This window comes from Lampris incognitus, chromosome 2, assembly GCF_029633865.1.
Source record: "Lampris incognitus isolate fLamInc1 chromosome 2, fLamInc1.hap2, whole genome shotgun sequence".
NCBI classification, from domain to species: Eukaryota; Metazoa; Chordata; class Actinopteri; order Lampriformes; family Lampridae; genus Lampris; species Lampris incognitus.
In genome coordinates, this window is record NC_079212.1 from 53,114,271 (window position 1) to 53,132,476 (window position 18,206).

At 42.3% G+C, this 18,206-nt stretch overlaps 1 protein-coding gene across 1 annotated transcript in view; it reads left to right on the forward strand.

Annotated features, from left to right (window-relative positions):
* The window catches only part of mtor (mechanistic target of rapamycin kinase), a 400,677-nt gene that overhangs the window by 254,544 nt on the left and 127,927 nt on the right, over positions 1-18,206 (forward strand). The window contains exon 30 of the mRNA XM_056274929.1: positions 6,099-6,238. Coding sequence (XP_056130904.1) covers positions 6,099-6,238 — 140 coding nt within the window. The remainder of the gene's footprint in view (positions 1-6,098; positions 6,239-18,206) is intronic.

Genomic DNA, 18,206 nt, shown 5'->3' on the forward strand with positions numbered 1-18,206 from the left:
AAATCATTTTAAAATAATATTGTTGCATATTTATTTGCCAATGCAAAAAAGGTTTTGAAAATAATAATAATAATAATTTTATTAAAATAGCACCTTTCTAAAACAATGTTAAAAAGTGCTTCACACAGAAAACAAACATAAAACCAGACAAGGCAGGAATAAGAGTAAAAATAAAAACAGTAAAAATAAAAACAAATATCAAACATTTGTAAAAGCTTTTATAAAAAGAAACGTTTCAAGATGAGATTTTAAAAAAGCTAAAGCTCGTCCTAGCTCAGCAGGAAGAGTGTTCCATAGTGTGGGGGCTCTAACAGCATAAGCCCAATCACCCTTTGTAACCAACCAAGACCTGGGAATAACTAGCAGGGCTCCATCTGTAGACCATAATGGTCGAGGGGGGACATACCAAGTCAATAAATCACAAATGTAGAAAGAAGCATGACCATTGAAAGCCTTAAAAGTGAGCAGTAAAATTTTAAAATCAATTCAAAATATAACAGGGAGCCAGTGTAGGGATGCAAGCACAGGAGTGATATGGTCATGCCTCCTTGTCCCTGTAATGAGCCGAGCAGCGGCATTTTGTACCCAACTGCAGACGGTGGAGGGAGCCCTTGCTGATACCAGAAATAAAATGTATGTCAGTAGTCGAGCTGAGAAAAGATAAAAGCATGTACAACTTTTTGCAAATCAGCAATTGATAAAAATTACCTAATTTTGGAGATTAGCTTGAGTTGGAAAAAGCATGACTGAACAACATGTTTAATTTGATTGTCAAAACTGATTGTCAAAATTGTCAAATATTACCTCAAGATTCCTAGCAGCCTGTTAAGACTACACAACAGACCACCAGGATTAGTAGCAAACGGACTGATGGAATTTTTGGGACCGAACAGAATGACCTCAGACTTATCATCATTAAATTTAAGAACATTTTTGGACATCCAGGATTTAATGTCGGTGAGGCAAACTGTGAGATTTAATAGGGCACTAGGATCAGTAGGTTTTAGTGGCATGCATAACTGAGTGTCGTCAGCATAAAAATGGTAGCGCACATGGTGATTTTGAAAGACCTGGCCAAGGGGCATGTATATAGAGAAGAGAAGGGGGCCAAAAACTGAGCCTTGAGGGACACCACAACTCAACTGAGCTACTGAGGACAACAGAAAAAGTTCTGTTGGTGAGGTAAGAATGTAAAGAGCCGAGCCCTTGATGCCAACCCAAGTCTCTAAGCAATGTAGGAGGATGTTGTGATCAACCATATCAAAGGCAGCACTTGAGTCCAAAAGAACTAAAATCGAGCAGTCACCTCTGTCTGCATTCAGCAGTAGATCATTAGTGACCTTAACTAGAGCTGTCTCAATGCTATGAAGTGCTGTGAAACCAGACTGGAAACTATTAAAAACAGTATTTGTATTCATAAAAGAAATCAACTGAGAAGAAATTACTCTCTCCAGAACCTTAGATAAAAAAGACAATTTGAATCAAGTAACGTAGTTACTTAGGGATAGGGAGTCTGAATTAGGTTTCTTCACCAATGGGTGAATGACGGCATGCTTAAAACTGTCTGGAAAAGAACCGGAGGCCAGAGAATTATTAAGAATTTGAAGAATAACAGGGCTGATAGTGGAAAATACCCCCTTGAGTAGCTTAGTGGGAATGATGTCTAGGATGCAGGAGGAGGAGCTCATATTGGAGACATCATAAACTCATAAAATGTCTCAAGGAATTTGTAAACATTACATTTTTTATTTTCAGCGCATCATTCTGTATTTAGCCAAAGTATTGTGCATCTTAATAGCATGTAAACATCAAATGTATGGACTGTAAGATTTGTGTCTATATGTACCACGTGCAGAGGACCCTGAACAGAAAACGCCCTTCTTGTAACACACCCATCCTTGTCATTCTTGAGAGTACACCAAAAGAGTCTACGTGATGCATGGATGAAGACACTCTATTCCACTAGACTCAGTGGCCCATGGCCTGCAGAATTCCTTTCATCATTCATTTCATGCGGTGTCCAGGCCTTCCCTGACCTCACCAAATTATCTAGTTTTTCATCAGTTAGGTTACTGTAGAACTGCATTATGGAAAGGCCATTATTGTGCATTCGCCATTTATGCGATGTAAACTAATTCTATGAAAAGGTCTCACTAATAACTTGGATATTAGCAAGCATTATTTAGAAAGAGGTTCTGTGTGATCACATTTATAAGGCTCTCTGCAGCTGCAGCCACTGTTGAATTATAGTTGACATTCTGGCAAACACAGATGTTAACAAAGACAATACATATTAAATGCACAAACTCGAGCTGGACACTGTAAGGAGTGTAAAATTTAGGAACACTAGCTAATATCGTAAAGCTACTTAATGCTAGCCCTAGCTTAATTTCCAGCTTTGGCATATTCCCCACCTAAAAACATATTTTCCCTTTATGTATATCACTATGTTACAAAAATTACCCATAATTATAATATGTAGGATAATTTCCCAGAGTACCTATTAAAAAAAATAGCTAACGTTACTTACCAGTGCGCTAGCACCAGCACATTGTCCTGGTGGAGCAGACGCTGTTGCAAGCGGATACTATTCTGCATTCACAGTTGTATGTAGAAGTGGGAAACGTCATTCCCTAAACCTTCCCCATTTACTATCCATGGGGAGGGTTGGGACCGGCACTAAGAATGCACTGGCTTGTGCATCCTCGGTGGCTGGGTTTAGGGGGGGGGGGTTGTTTGTTTTTTGAGTTTATCAATTGCATTTTTTTAAATCATCAAACCTATTGGCCCGCATTTAGCACCATAGGAAAAGACAATTTTCACACAAGAGAGAGCGAGAAACATCATTCAGAGAGAAAGATATTTGAGAGAGAAGAGAACCGTAATCTACTCTATAATCTCATTAGCAGGACAGTGCTTGGTAAATTCATTGAGAAAGAACCTGATCCACCATGCACTACAGATCGTGAAATACTCAATTTAAGGGCAACTAATTGTAAATTAAGGCAAAAAGATGAGTTTTAAGTTTGGATTTAAAAGATTCAACAGACTCTGATTGTCTGACTGAAACAGCTTGGTTATTCCATAAGAATAGGGCCCGACAGGAAAAGGCCCTGCCACCAGCTGACTTCTTAACTTTGGGTACACACAGGAGCCCTGCATTTTGAGAGCGGAGGGCTCGAGATGGAATGTACGGTTTAAGGAGATCAGACAGGTATGATGGGGCCAGTTCATTTAGGATTTCGTAAGTCAGCAGAAGCACCTTGAAGTCTGATCTAATGTGGATAAGAAGCCAATGAAGTGAGACGGGAATTGGGGTAAGAATTCTTGTACTAGAACATGGCAGACCTGAGAACAGAACATTACAGTAATCAAGTCTGGATGAAACAAATGCATGTATTAGAGTCTCTGCGAAAGCCATGGACAGGAAAGACCGAATTTTAGCAATGTTATGTATGTGGTGGGGGGAAAGGCAGTTTTGGGGATTTCTTTAATGTGTTTATCAAAGGAAAGGCTGGGATCAAATTTAACACCAAGATTTTTGGCTGCCACACTTTGAAATCACAGAGTTGTCGAGCGTTACTGTTACTTGATCAAATTTGTGGCTGTGTCTAGCAGGGCCAACGACCTGCATCTCAGTTTTATATGAGTTTAAAAGTGGGAAATTTAGTGACACCCAATTTTTCACAGCAGCCAAGTAGGCCTCTAAATGAGTCATTTGAGTACGATCATCAGTCCTTATAGGAACATACAGCTGAGTATCATCCACATAGCAATGGAAATGTATTCCATAACTGTGTATAATTTGGCCAAGAGGTGAAATATAAAGATAGAAAAGTAGAGGGCTAATAACTGAGCCCTGGGGTATGCTATATTTAACGTCAGAGAATTTTGATGTAATATTATTATAGCAAATGAGTGAATTGAATGCCAAGAGTTTGCAGATATTCATATCATTCAAGAACTCTGTAAGCTGATTTTGCCAAATGGTACAATTTCAACTGGAGAGAGGGGACTTACCAGTGAATGCAGTTGGTGTACAGTTTGGTTTCAATGCAAGTCTGCAGAGTCATGGCCCTCAATGGCATGACCCTGTTCGAAACACTAAACCAAAGTCTTAGGAGCTTGAATCTGGCGTGGATGTGTTTTTTCACTTGTGTCTCCGCCTGCTGATGGCTGTTATGCATGGTTTTTTGCTATGTCTAGAAAAACTGCATTGGTGACACTAACCCCTCATAAACTGTCCAGCAATGGAATGCTGTTAGCTGATCACCAGCTTAGTTAAAGTAGCCTATTTATTTCCCTGCAGTATTCAAAATATGCTCATAAGTTATGAGCACTTAAACAGTTGTGTCCTTTGAATAGAATTTGCTTGTAAAAGCTGACACTTGGGGGCGGCACGGTGGCGCAGTAGTTAGCATGGTTGCCTCACAGCAGGAAGGTCCTGGGTTCGAGCCCCGGGGTAGTCCAACAGGGTTCCCACGCGTCCTGGAAAACCTGGAAAATAGCTGACCAATTTTCCAGTCATGGAAAATTAGAGAAAAACTGAAATGTCCTGGAAAAGTATTTCAACATTCTTCTGTTTTCATTTAAGTTAGAATTAACTACTAGGCGATCTATTGGAGCTCCCCAAAATGAATATTTCCCATATTTCTCACCTGCTTCGCTGACACACACACACACACACACACACACACACACACACACACACACACACACACACACACACACACACACACACACACAGAAGCCCACATTGAGCTCCCAGTTCTCGAGTTGTCATGCACTCCATTTGGTCTTGTTATGTTGAGAGAGAACGTTGTCACAGAGAGGAACATATTAGTGTATGGCGTGATCCCTGTCTGTCTTACCATGTAGATCATCACTGAAAATGTTTTGGAAAGGTCCTGGAAAATGGTCTCTAGAAAAGAGTGGGAACCCTGTCCAACCTTGGGGGTCATCCAGGCCGTCCTCTTTGTGGAGTTTGCATGTTCTCTCCGTGTCTGCGTCTGGGTTTCCTCCGGGTGCTATGGTTTCCTCCCACAGTCCAAAGACATGTAGGTCGGGTGAATCGGCTATACTAAATTGTCCCTAGGTGTGTGTGTGTGTGTGTGTGTGTGTGTGTGTGTGTGTGTCGGCCCTATGATGGCCTGGCGGCCTGTCCAGGGTGTCCCCCCGCCTGCCGCTCAATAACTGCTGGGATAGGCTCCAGCTTCCCCGCGACCCTGAGAGCAGGATAAGCAGTTTGGGTAATGGATGGATGGACGGTCATTCCTAGGTTGACATCCAGGAACGCAGGTTTCGAGTGGAAAGTTAGGAGAGGTTAACTTTGGAGTATTGGAGGGTTCCTTTATTTGGGATCTCATATGTAGGTCAAATAAGGTTGCAATACAGCTGTGGCTCACTGGCTGAGGTCACGTGAAAGAAACCATTATAGATAGGTGTCTAGGAAATCAGCATTATGTGTTGCATTACAAGTAAGTTGTGGAGCTCATTTTGTCTCATTAATCGAGTCCTTAATGTCCATCCCTGCATCTGATGAATGGAGGGGGAATTATGAAAGCCTTCCCTTACATCTGTCTCTATGCATGCTCAATAATCCACGTAAGAAAATCACAGAAAGTTGAATCAGTTCATCTGGACACAATGTTTAGTGAGAGAAACGTTTCATCACTCATCTAAGTGACCTGTTCAGTCTCAGACTGAAGAGGTCACCGTTGTATCCAGATGAACTGATTCAACTTTCTTTGACTTCCCCTACATCTGTGATCAATTTCAACAAGGGATCAAAGTTTCATGATTAGGGGCATTTATAAAATTACCAACAAGGTGAGAAGTATTGTACTGAGGCGGATTCTCTCTGCCTTAAGGAAGTGTTTTCTATTGTATCTTTTCAGGAAGTATGACTTAAACAGCTTTCTCTTCTTTGAAACTTGGTTGTCTTTTTCTCATTTGGTGCTTAAGCATGTCCTCACTCAAATTATTTTTGTGTAGGGTCAAACTATCATGCCATCTTTAAGAATAAATAGCGTTCATTCTAAAGGTTGTAAGTTCCAGTTATCATTCATCCCATGTCCCCCCTCTGTGTTTTTCAAAAGGAAATCCAAGCCACCTGGTATGAGAAGCTGCATGAGTGGGAGGATGCCCTTGTTGCTTACGACAAGAAGATTGACATGAACAAGGAGGATCCAGAGCTGATCCTGGGCCGCATGCGCTGCCTAGAAGCCCTGGGAGAATGGTATGTAATTTCTGTAATATGTACAACAAGTAAAATATGGATGACATTGGGATTCTTTTCAGTGTTTCCCACAAATAGACTTTAATTGGGTGGGCTGTTCAGGTATGTGAACTGTCCCTAAGGATATTTGGTGACCCATTTTAGCATTTTTTTTAATATGTTCAAGAGAAGGACACCACCCACGATCGATTAACTAGTGGACAATCCATCTCACTCTTTCCCTCCCATACCTGTTCATTCCGCTATTGCGAGAAAGGTCTACTGACAATATCTGCACATGCTCTGCAGAGAAACAAAAGGTCACCTTTTTTTTCTAGTTCCTGCACTTCTTTTACTAAATCATGCACTTGTTTTACTAAGACACAGACACGGTGGATGTTTTACATGCACGGACCAGGTAAAGCAACTCCTCTTCTCCTTATTGTGTAATTGTTCTCTGACTTTGGTAGTAGCTTTGAATTCTATGAAAGAAAGTGACAACTATGCTGCGTTGGTAGCTACAAGACTCGAGTCTAGATGCTCAATAATCCAGGTAAGAAAAATCAAAGAAGGTTGAATCAGTTCATCTGGACACAACGTTTATTGACAGATACGTTTCATCACTCAACTAAGTGACCTCTTCAGTCTAAACTGACTGCAGGCACCCCACCCTTATAGACAATACAGTACAATACAGTTGCATAACAACCAAAACCAACGACCAGTTTCATGTGCAAATATGGGTGTTGACTATTAACTAGAGTTTCGATGGCCATGTGGGCTATTCACAGAGAATTTGGGAATGTTGCAATCACAGCATTGTAAGACAGTTACAGATGTACACTTTGATATATATATATATACATATATATATGTATATATATATATATATATATATAAACTTTGTTAAAAGAAACACTAAACGGCAGGGAAAGTGCTTAAAAATCAGGACCAAAATAATCCAGTGAGTCAAGTAAGTTCTTTATGGGACAGTACAAGCCTGTTTCATGCCATAGGCAATCGTAGCAGATAGCGGGGGGGAGGGGTTCCCGGAAACCATCAATGGTGTTGATAAAAGTGCTATATATATATGTATATATATATACATATAGCGTTTTTTTCCAAAACCGTCAATGGTGTTATAAGTGCTCAACTAATGAGGAGCGGAATATCAACACAGATACAGGGGAGAAAAAATACTTCTAATGCATAGCAGTACAGGTCTGTTTCGTGCATCGCGAACACATCAGCTGATGAGTGCACAACGCACGAAACAGGCCTGTACTGCTATGCATTAAAACTATTTTTTTCCGGGGTCCGCGGTGGTGTAGCAGTCTAAGCATCGGCTTTGTGTCGATGCAGTTGCCCACTGGGGACCAGGGTTCGCGCCCCGCTCTCGTCAGACCGACTATGGCCGGACTCAGTGAACCAGCAGTTATGGGCAACGCTGTCTTCGGGAGGGGGGCGGAGTCGGCTTGTGTTCGTCACATGAATGCGTCTCTGTGTGTGTGGGAAAAAGCAGTGGTTCGGCCTGGATTCACCTTGTCACGAAAGTGGGGAGGCAGCTCCTTCGAGACTGCCGGCCGGAGAGATGCAGTTGGCGAACGCATGCAGTACGAGGGTGGTGTTTGAACTAAAATAGGGATCGATTGGCCACTAAATTGGGAGAAAAAAGGGAAAAATCAGATTTTTTTTAAACCCTTTTTTCCTGTCTGTTGATGTTGATATATATATATATATATATATATATATATATATATATATATATATATATATATATATATATATATACACTACCGTTCAAAAGTTTGGGATCACCCAAACAATTTTGTGTTTTCCATGAAAAGTCACACTTATTCACCACCATATGTTGTGAAATGAATAGAAAATAGAGTCAAGACATTGACAAGGTTAGAAATAATGATTTGTATTTGAAATAAGATTTTTTTTACATCAAACTTTGCTTTCGTCAAAGAATCCTCCATTTGCAGCAATTACAGCATTGCAGACCTTTGGCATTCTAGCTGTTAATTTGTTGAGGTAATCTGGAGAAATTGCACCCCACGCTTCCAGAAGCAGCTCCCACAAGTTGGATTGGTTGGATGGGCACTTCTTGCGTACCATACGGTCAAGCTGCTCCCACAACAGCTCAATGGGGTTCAGATCTGGTGACTGCGCTGGCCACTCCATTACCGATAGAATACCAGCTGCCTGCTTCTGCTCTAAATAGTTCTTGCACAATTTGGAGGTGTGTTTAGGGTCATTGTCCTGTTGTAGGATGAAATTGGCTCCAATCAAGCGCTGTCCACTGGGTATGGCATGGCGTTGCAAAATGGAGTGATAGCCTTCCTTATTCAGAATCCCTTTTACCCTGTACAAATCTCCCACCTTACCAGCACCAAAGCAACCCCAGACCATCACATTACCTCCACCATGCTTAACAGATGGCGTCAGGCATTCTTCCAGCATCTTTTCATTTGTTCTGCGTCTCACAAACGTTCTTCTTTGTGATCCAAACACCTCAAACTTGGATTCATCCGTCCACAACACTTTTTTCCAGTCTTCCTCTGTCCAATGTCTGTGTTCTTTTGCCCATCTTAATCTTTTTCTTTTATTGGTCAGTCTCAGATATGGCTTTTTCTTTGCCACTCTGCCCTGAAGCCCAGAATCCCGCAGCCGCCTCTTCACTGTAGATGTTGACACTGGTGTTTTGCGGGTACTATTTAATGAAGATGCCAGTTGGGGACCTGTGAGGCATCTGTTTCTCAAACTAGAGACTCTAATGTACTTATCTTCTTGCTCAGTTGTGCAACGCGGCCTCCCACTTCTTTTTCTACTCTGGTTAGAGCCTGTTTGTGCTGTCCTCTGAAGGGAGTAGTACACACCGGTGTAGGAAATCTTCAATTTCTTAGCAATTTCTCGCATGGAATAGCCTTCATTTCTAAGAACAAGAATAGACTGTCGAGTTTCAGATGAAAGTTCTCTTTTTCTGGCCATTTTGAGTGTTTAATTGACCCCACAAATGTGATGCTCCAGAAACTCAATCTGCTCAAAGGAAGGTCAGTTTTGTAGCTTCTGTAACGAGCTAAACTGTTTTCAGATGTGTGAACATGATTGCACAAGGGTTTTCTAATCATCAATTAGCCTTCTGAGCCAATGAGCAAACACATTGTACCATTAGAACACTGGAGTGATAGTTGCTTGAAATGGGCCTCTATACACCTATGTAGATATTGCACCAAAAACCAGACATTTGCAGCTAGAATAGTCATTTACCACATTAGCAATGTATAGAGTGTATTTCTTTAAAGTTAAGACTAGTTTAAAGTTATCTTCATTGAAAAGTACCGTGCTTTTCCTTCAAAAATATGGACATTTGAATGTGATCCCAAACTTTTGAACGGTAGTGTATATATATATATATATATATATATATATATATATATATATATATATATATATATATATAAGATGTAGGGGAAAAAACTAATGCATTTCAGTACAAGCTTGTTATGTGCGTCGCGCACTCACCAGCTGCCAGTCTTTTTTTCCTACATCTACCTTTATATTCTGCTCCTCATTTGTTGAGCACTTTTATCAACGCCATTGATGGTGTATATATACACTCACTGGCCACTTTATTAGGTACACCTTGCTAGTACCGGGTTGGACCCCCTTTTGCCTTCAGAACTGCCTTAATCCTTCGTGGCATAGATTCAACAAGGTACTGGAAACATTCCTCAGAGAGTTTGGTCCATATTGACATGATAGCATCACGCAGTTGCTGCAGATTTGTCGGCTGCACATCCATGATGCGAATCTCCCGGTCCACCACATCCCAAAGGTGCTCTATTGGATTGAGATCTGGTGACTGTGGAGGCCATTTGAGTACAGTGAACTCACTGTCATGTTCAAGAAACCAGTCTGAGATGATTCGAGCTTTATGACATGGCACGTTATCCTGCTGGAAGTAGCCATCAGAAGATGGGAACACTGGTCATAAAGGGATGGACATGGTCAGCAACAATACTCAGGTAGGCTGTGGCGTTGACACGATGCTCAATTGGTACTAAGGGGCCCAAAGTGTGCCAAGAAAATATCCCCCACACCATTACACCACCACCACCAGCCTGAACAGTTGATACAAGGCAGGATGGATCCATGCTTTCATGTTGTTGACGCCAAATTCTGACCCTACCATCCGAATGTCGCAGCAGAAATCGAGACTCATCAGACCAGGCAACGTTTTTCCAATCTTCTATTGTCCAATTTTGGTGAGCCTGTGCGAATTGTAGCCTCAGTTTCCTGTTCTTAGCTGACAAGAGGGGCACCCGGTGTGGTCTTCTGCTGCTGTAGCCCATCTGCCTCAAGGTTCGACGTGTTGTGCATTCAGAGATGCTCTTCTGCATACCTCAGTTGTAATGAGTGGTTATTTGAGTTACTGTTGCCTTTCTATCAGCTCGAACCAGTCTGGCCATTCTCCTCTGACCTCTGGTATCAACAAGGCATTTTCGCCCACAGAACTGCCGCTCACTGGATATTTTCTCTTTTTCGGACCATTCTCTGTAAACCCTAGAGATGGTTGTGCGTGAAAATCCCAGTATATCAGCAGTTTCTGAAATACTCAGACCAGCCCGTGTGGCACCAACAACCATGCCACGTTCAAAGTCACTTAAATCACCTTTCTTCCCCATTCTGATGCTCGGTTTGAACTGCAGCAGATCGTCTTGACCATGTCTACATGCCTAAATGCATTGAGTTGCTGCCATGTGATTGGCTGATTAGAAATTTGCGTTAACGAGCAGTTGGACAGGTGTGCCTAAAAAGTGGCCGGTAAGTGTATATATATATTCAAATCGCTTAAACCTTGGTCAGACTGCCAGCCCAAATTTGTTTTTTGGCATAGCCAGATTGTATTGAGATTTATTTTAGAAAGTCATAACATCAAAAAAACTACATGACGTGTAATTTTTGTAAATCGGATCTAAATCACATTTGGAGGTGCATTGAAATATGATTCCAGTCACATTTCTACAGATGCTTCCACTCGCTGCACAGTGAAGCCCAGCGTGACTGCAGCACAGAACATCACAATGTATACCACTCTCCTCCGTTGTATACTAGCCTCCTCTTGCTGAGCATGTCTAGTGCAACAGAGGAGTTCAGCACCATGACTTTTCAGTGTATACCAGGCTCCTCCTGCTGAGCTCTTCTGGTGCAACAGAGGAGTTCAGCACCATGACTTTTCAGTGTATACCAGCCTCCTCCTGCTGAGCTTGTCTGGTGCAACAGAGGAGTTCAGCACCATGACTTTTCAGTGTATACCAGCCTCCTCCTGCTGAGCAGGTCTAGTGCAACAGAGGAGTTCAGCACCATGACTTTTCAGTGTATACCAGCCTCCTCCTGCTGAGCACGTCTAGTGCAACAGAGGAAGTCAGCACCATGATTTTTCAGTGTATACCAGGCTCCTCCTGCTGAGCACGTCTAGTGCAACAGAGGAGTTCAGCACCATGACTTTTCAGTGTATACCAGCCTCCTCCTGCTGAGCATGTCTAGTGCAACAGAGGAGTTCAGCACCATGACTTTTCAGTGTATACCAGCCTCCTCCTGCTGAGCACGTCTAGTGCAACAGAGTTCAGCACCATGACTTTTCAGTGTATACCAGGCTCCTCCTGCTGAGCTCGTCTAGTGCAACAGAGGAGTTCAGCACCATGACTTTTCAGTGCGATTGTTTTTTAGGGCAAGATGATGAATCTCCATTTCTCATCCTTCCACATTGGTAAACCGCATCACCAGCGTCATCATCATCATCACCAGCATACATAGTTACTCACGCCTGCGTTGTTACCACAGCAATACATGCAGATAGGTTGTTGATGTCTGGACACACAAATCCGATCTGATCACTTGTAAATAACAGTGCAGACAGTCTATCCTAAAGATCTCATTTGAGAAACATCCAATTTGCCTGCAGTCTGAACAAAGACTTAGTTAGCCTCGTTGACAGAGTGAAGCACTTCTGTTCTTAAAGCTGAAGTATTTAAGATGAATGCAGTTTGGTCTATCCACAGCTCTGAGAGCTGTAGTGACATGAAAACTGACCAGAGGAAGCATGGCAGAAAAGCTGTACATGGGAATGATTGACAAGGAAGTAGGACCACCTTGTCACAGAGAGCTCCCCTAATTGGTCTGGGCCTACTGGGAGCAGTGAGACTTTAGTTCCTGAATACAGATGCAGGGTTAAACACAGGCTTGATTTTCTCCCATATCATTTGAATTACTGTTCGCTCTTAGAACGATATGACATTTTTCATAAATAACACTGAAAGAATGTAATTGTCAGTTCAAAATATACTTTTTGTAATGAAAAGAAAATGGCCAAATTTGCAGATATTTGGTTTTCACCCAACAATGTTATGTTCTTTAAAAAGCATGCAGTATGAAGATTCAACGAGTCTTGTCCCACAATGACTCACCATTCAACTCGCTGAAACTAGAATGTAAAGACAGCTTTAGAGAAAACCAATGCAGATCTTGAAACATGGCATGTTGTTGTGAACTTAAAACATGGCATGTTGTTGTCACTATAAGTCATCCATGGTCAGCACCAAAATACGAGATAGTATGTGACATCAGCGCTGTCAACAGTACTGCAGCTCTCCTGCATGGATATTTGCGACACTGTGTCATAACACAGCGTCACATAAGAAACCGAGAGTAACGTTATTCTTTTGAAAGCCTGTAATTCTATGGAATAGAAATTAGCTTTTGTTGCACATACGTATATGTTTTCCTTTTTGCTGAAAAGGAAACTATGGGGCGTCCAGGTGACGTAGCCATCTATTCCGTTGCCTACCAACACAGGGATCGCCGATTCGAATCCCCGTGTTACCTCCTACTTGGTCGGGCATCCCTAGAGACACAATTAGCCGTGTCTGCGGGTGGGAAGCCGGATATGGCTATGTGTCCTGATCGCTGCACGAGCACCTCCTCTGGTCTGTTGGGCCCCTTTTCCGGGGGGGAAGGGGGGAACTGGGGGGAACAGCATGATCCTCTCACACACTACATCCCCCTGGTGAAACTTCTCACTGTCAGGTGAAAAGAAGCGGCTGGCGACTCCACATGTATCGGGGAGGCATGTGGTAGTCTGCAGCCCTCCCCGGATCCGAAGAGGAGGTGGAGCAGTGACCGGGACGGCTTGGAATGGGGGGAGTAATTGGCCGGATACAAATGGAAATAAAGGAGGAAAAATGTTAAAAAAAAAAAAATTTTTAAAAGAGAACATTCATTTTCACATTTCACTGATGGGGGGGATTAGAAGGCGGCTCTTCATTATCACAAAGGTAAGAGAAATGCCGGTGATGATATATTTATTTTTTTTTGGTAAATGTATTTTGTTGATTTCCAAATATTTTATCCCACAAGAATTGCAAAACGTGTATAATGTCAAATCAGCTACTCATCCCCAGAAACAAGCCTGAAAGATTCCAGATAATTTTATCTGTAATCTTTCAGTCTTGTTATGAATCTATAATCTTTCAGGCCTTTTATAAAGTGCCATGAAGTGAGGTGATTTACAGCAGATTAGACACTTTAGTTTCCATTGCAGCCTGTTCTATTTAACATACTGTTCCATTGTGTTTGTATTGGTCTCTGGTCTTGGCAGCCAGTCACTAATGAGAGCTTACATTCATTTTTTTTCTAATGACTTGGCAGAAAAGAGAGGAAATACAATTCCTAAAAGGCAACTAAGGTAATTTGACTGTGAAATGTAAGAAAATATTCAAACCAGTTATAGGTTCTGCAACTCTAAAGCTCAATGAAACCTAACTGCAAAGCCACCTAAGATCTTGTGAACTACCTCCCCAACCCCCCACACCCCAGTCATTGTTAACTACCGCCCCAGCCCCCACACCCCAGCCATTGTTAACTACCCCCCACCCCCCCCACATCCCAGCCATTGTTAACTACCCCCCGACATCCCAGCCATTGCACAATCATCTATGCTACATTCCGTATGGCACAGTTCAAAGGCTTTTAGTAGAGCTGTTTTAGTGGAATGGGGAATCATTCCGTGTCTGGCCAGCTCAGTACAAAATAAGCATTAGTTTGCTTATGTAATCCGAAGTGACTGCCATGGTTGCATACACAGTATGATCCGTTTTACAGGGAAATGACTCAAGTGATGAGGGATTTTATGAGGGTAGGTGACTTTGTGTGAATGGGAAAGCTAGAAGTCAGAACAATTGACCCTTTCTTGAGTCAGAGACTGCCAACTTTCTAGGTAAACTTGTTTCCAGTCTAGGGAAAGGGGATTTCTGCATTGCTTCTTAATTTGTGCAAATCCCTGACTCATGGGAGAAATTATCATAGTGCAGTGACCGTTTTTTAACCATCCAAACTTAGTATGCTGACATTTGAGACCCATTTATATTATTCCAGAAATTGATGTGTCATTTTATGACAATTCACCTGTAGGTATTACTCAAAAAGGCATGGAGAAAATGTATCCCATTGTGGTATGTTATTATTAAGAATGCACAATATTGGAATTTTTGCCGATATGCTAATATTTTCAAACTCTTTTTTTTGTGGCATTTTCTGCCTTGATTTCATAGTGATAGTCAAGTCAATTTTATTTGTGTAGCCCAACATCACAAATTACACGTTTCCCTCAAGGGACTTTACAGCAACACAACATAAGGAATAACTCCCTAAAAAAAACCTTTAACAGGGAGAAAAAACAGGAAGAAACCTCAGGGAGAGCAACAGAGGAGGATCTCTCTCCTAAGACGCACAACGTGCAATGATGTTGTGTTTACACAATTTACACAATACAGCATTGAAAGAGGATAATGGAATTAAAAGATATATGAAGAATATGATGATGAGGATGCCAAGCAGTGTCCAGACACCACCGGAACAGCCCAGGACCTGAGCCACGTGACCACCATCACCATATTAAAAAAAAAAAAAAAAAAAAACACTCACACACATTGGTCACACATCTTAGTGAGAGAAAGATATAACATTAAAACAGGATAACAAAATTATATGGATTTATCAGATATATAAAAATGAAATGTGCTGAGGGGGATGCCAAGCAGCGTCCAGGTGGTGACCACCATCACCATGGAGACTTGGGAGGATTACAGACTGCGCGTGCACACAAGGGAGACTCACATCACACCATTCTCTCACACACACACACACACACACAAGAAGAAAAGGGAGAAGACATCATTCAGAGAGAGAGAAAAGACATGTGAGAGAAGAGAACAGTTTGCAATAGTCATAATCTATACTCTATAAACTATAATCTATAATCTGGTTGGCAGAACAGTGGTTGGTAAATTCACTGAGACAGAAACTGACCCACCATGCAGTCCAGGTTGTGAAGCACTCAACTTAAAGGCAACTAATAGTAGGCTAAGGCAAAAAGATGAGTTTTAAGTTTGGATTTAAAGAACTCAACATACTCTGATGGTCTGATGGCAGCAGGCAGGTTATTCCACAAGAACGAGGTTCAATAGGAAAAGGCCCTGCCACCAGCTGACTTCTTTTTAACTTTGGGTACACACAGGAGTCCTGTATTTTAAGAGTGAAGACCTCTGGGTGGCATGTACGGTTTAAGGAGATCAGACAGGTAAGATGGGGCAAGACCATTTAAGATTTTATAAATCAGCAGAAGCACCTTGAAGTCTGATCTAACATGGATAGGAAGCCAATGAAAGGAGGCAAAAATTGGTGTAATATGGTCAAATTTCCTAGTTTTAGTTCGGATTCTAGCTGCAGCATTCTGAACCATCTGAATCAGGGATCGGGAACACTTTATTTGTCGTTTCACTTCATGCACTTGTGTACATGAAATGAAACGAAATGCCATTTACCCCAGCCCACAGCAGTACAACACAGACAAAAATACATCCAAAAACTACAAGAACACACATATCCAAACTAACACATATCCAAACTAAACAAAAAAAAATCGCTGTCCAATGGAATGAATTAGGGCTGCTCAATATATCGAAAATGTACCTTCATCGCGATATCAACATGCGTGATATACATATCGCAAAAGACTGCTTGAACTGTGATAAATGGTATATGCACGTGCCATGTATTCACACTGCATGCTACTAGAAGTTTGTGTTGTCTTTGTTGCCCCCTCTGGAAAAAAGGCGGTAGTGTCGCTTGGCTCATTCCACCTCAGTAACAATAAAATTTAATTAAAAAAATAAAATTCTAACATTAGTTACTCACTGGGCAAAACTGGTAAGACATCAGTTTTAAATTGAGACTGTTACCTAATCATGTCTAATCTAAACTCCTAGTAACTGCTTTAAATAGGCCTAGATGTTCTGTTAAAGTGATGAAGAAACTGTGTTGCCATGCAACCAATTTGGTGGTATTTGTTCATTGTTAATATAGCGGCTGTAGCCAAGTGCATTTTTTCAGTAATTTATCATGAGTCATATCGTCATCGCAATAGTCAATGTTATCACATATCGCATGTTTTCCTAATATCGTGCCACCCTAGAACGAACGCCAGCCAGGATGACTGTCGGAACTGCCGGTCTGCATGGGTTAGCAGTTAGCTTAGCCTGCCCCGCTTCCGCGTCCTGTCAGACCGCCATCGGCGTTTCCTCCTCGGGCGCAGCTCCAGCCAGGGGCCGTGGTCCCTGGGCCCACCGGACGAAGCATACCAAGCTCTCCCAGCCAGACACCCTCGACACACCTAACCGCACTCCTCACGATGACATCAAAAACACCACAGTCAACGCCAGGTGAGGCCTCCGCCAGACCGTCCTCGGTATTATTTGAACTGCCGGTCTGCATGGGCTAGCAGTTAGCTTAGCCTGCCCCGCTCTCCCAGCGGATCCAGCGCCTGCTCTCCCAGCCATCAAAGGAAGAAGACAAAATTTAAACGCAGACATGGACAAAGACACTGCATGGATGGTACTGGGTGAGGCCACCGCAAATATGAATTTGCGCCGCCATCTTCCAACACCGGCACTGGGTGAGGCTGCTACAAATGCAAATTCGCGCAGCCAAGATTTTTGTACTAGAATGTGACACACTTGAAAACAGAACAATACAATAGTCAAGTCTGGATGAAACAAATGCATGTGTTAGAGTCTCTGTGTCAGCCGTGGACAGAAAAGACCAAATAGTTGAGAGACAGGAAAGGCAGGGGAGAGCGGGGATGACGTGAGGCAAAGGGCCCGGGACGGATTCGAACCCAGGCCGCTGCAGTAAGGACTCAGCCTTATATGGTACGTGCTCTACCAGGACAGCCACTGGGTGCCCCCTCAAACTCCTTTTGGCCAATTGCCAACATCGATACTGATATGTACACATGAAGTCCTTGTCAATCCACTGGGCAGTGAGGCTCAACATGCTGACAGAACGTACACTCGATGTCCAGATGTCCGTGGTAAAGCTAATATGAGTTTCACCAGTGAGTAGCTTCTCTGTGTGATTGGAGACAACACTTTGCAGTTCAGGTAAGGCCATATCTGAAAAGTAATGTCAGCTAGGCATAGCGTACCTTGGCTCTATAAGTTCATAAGCCTGTGGAAGCCCACATCTTCCACCACACTGAAAGGCTGGTTATCAAGAGCAGTGAATTCAATGATTTTGTTGTTAAGGGCTTTTACCTATGGGTGGTTGCTGCTATACTTCTTAGCTTTGTCAAATGACTGAAGTAGAGGCTGCTGACAGATTTTTACTGGCAGTTTTTTCTTGCCTGGTGTTCAGGATGACGGCTCATAAGATAAGATGCATCATTAGATTGGTAGCGTTAAGATAGGATCAGACTACAGGATATTTTGTCTTTCACAGTGGTCACCATGTCAGATCAGGCAATTTTATTGCCATGAATTCTTGCTGCATCTTGGCCGGAGACTGGCAACACTACAAGTATGACCCCGCTCAATCATCGTATGCTGCCTTTCATAATCTTGTGCGAGTTCATGGTTCGTCAGGG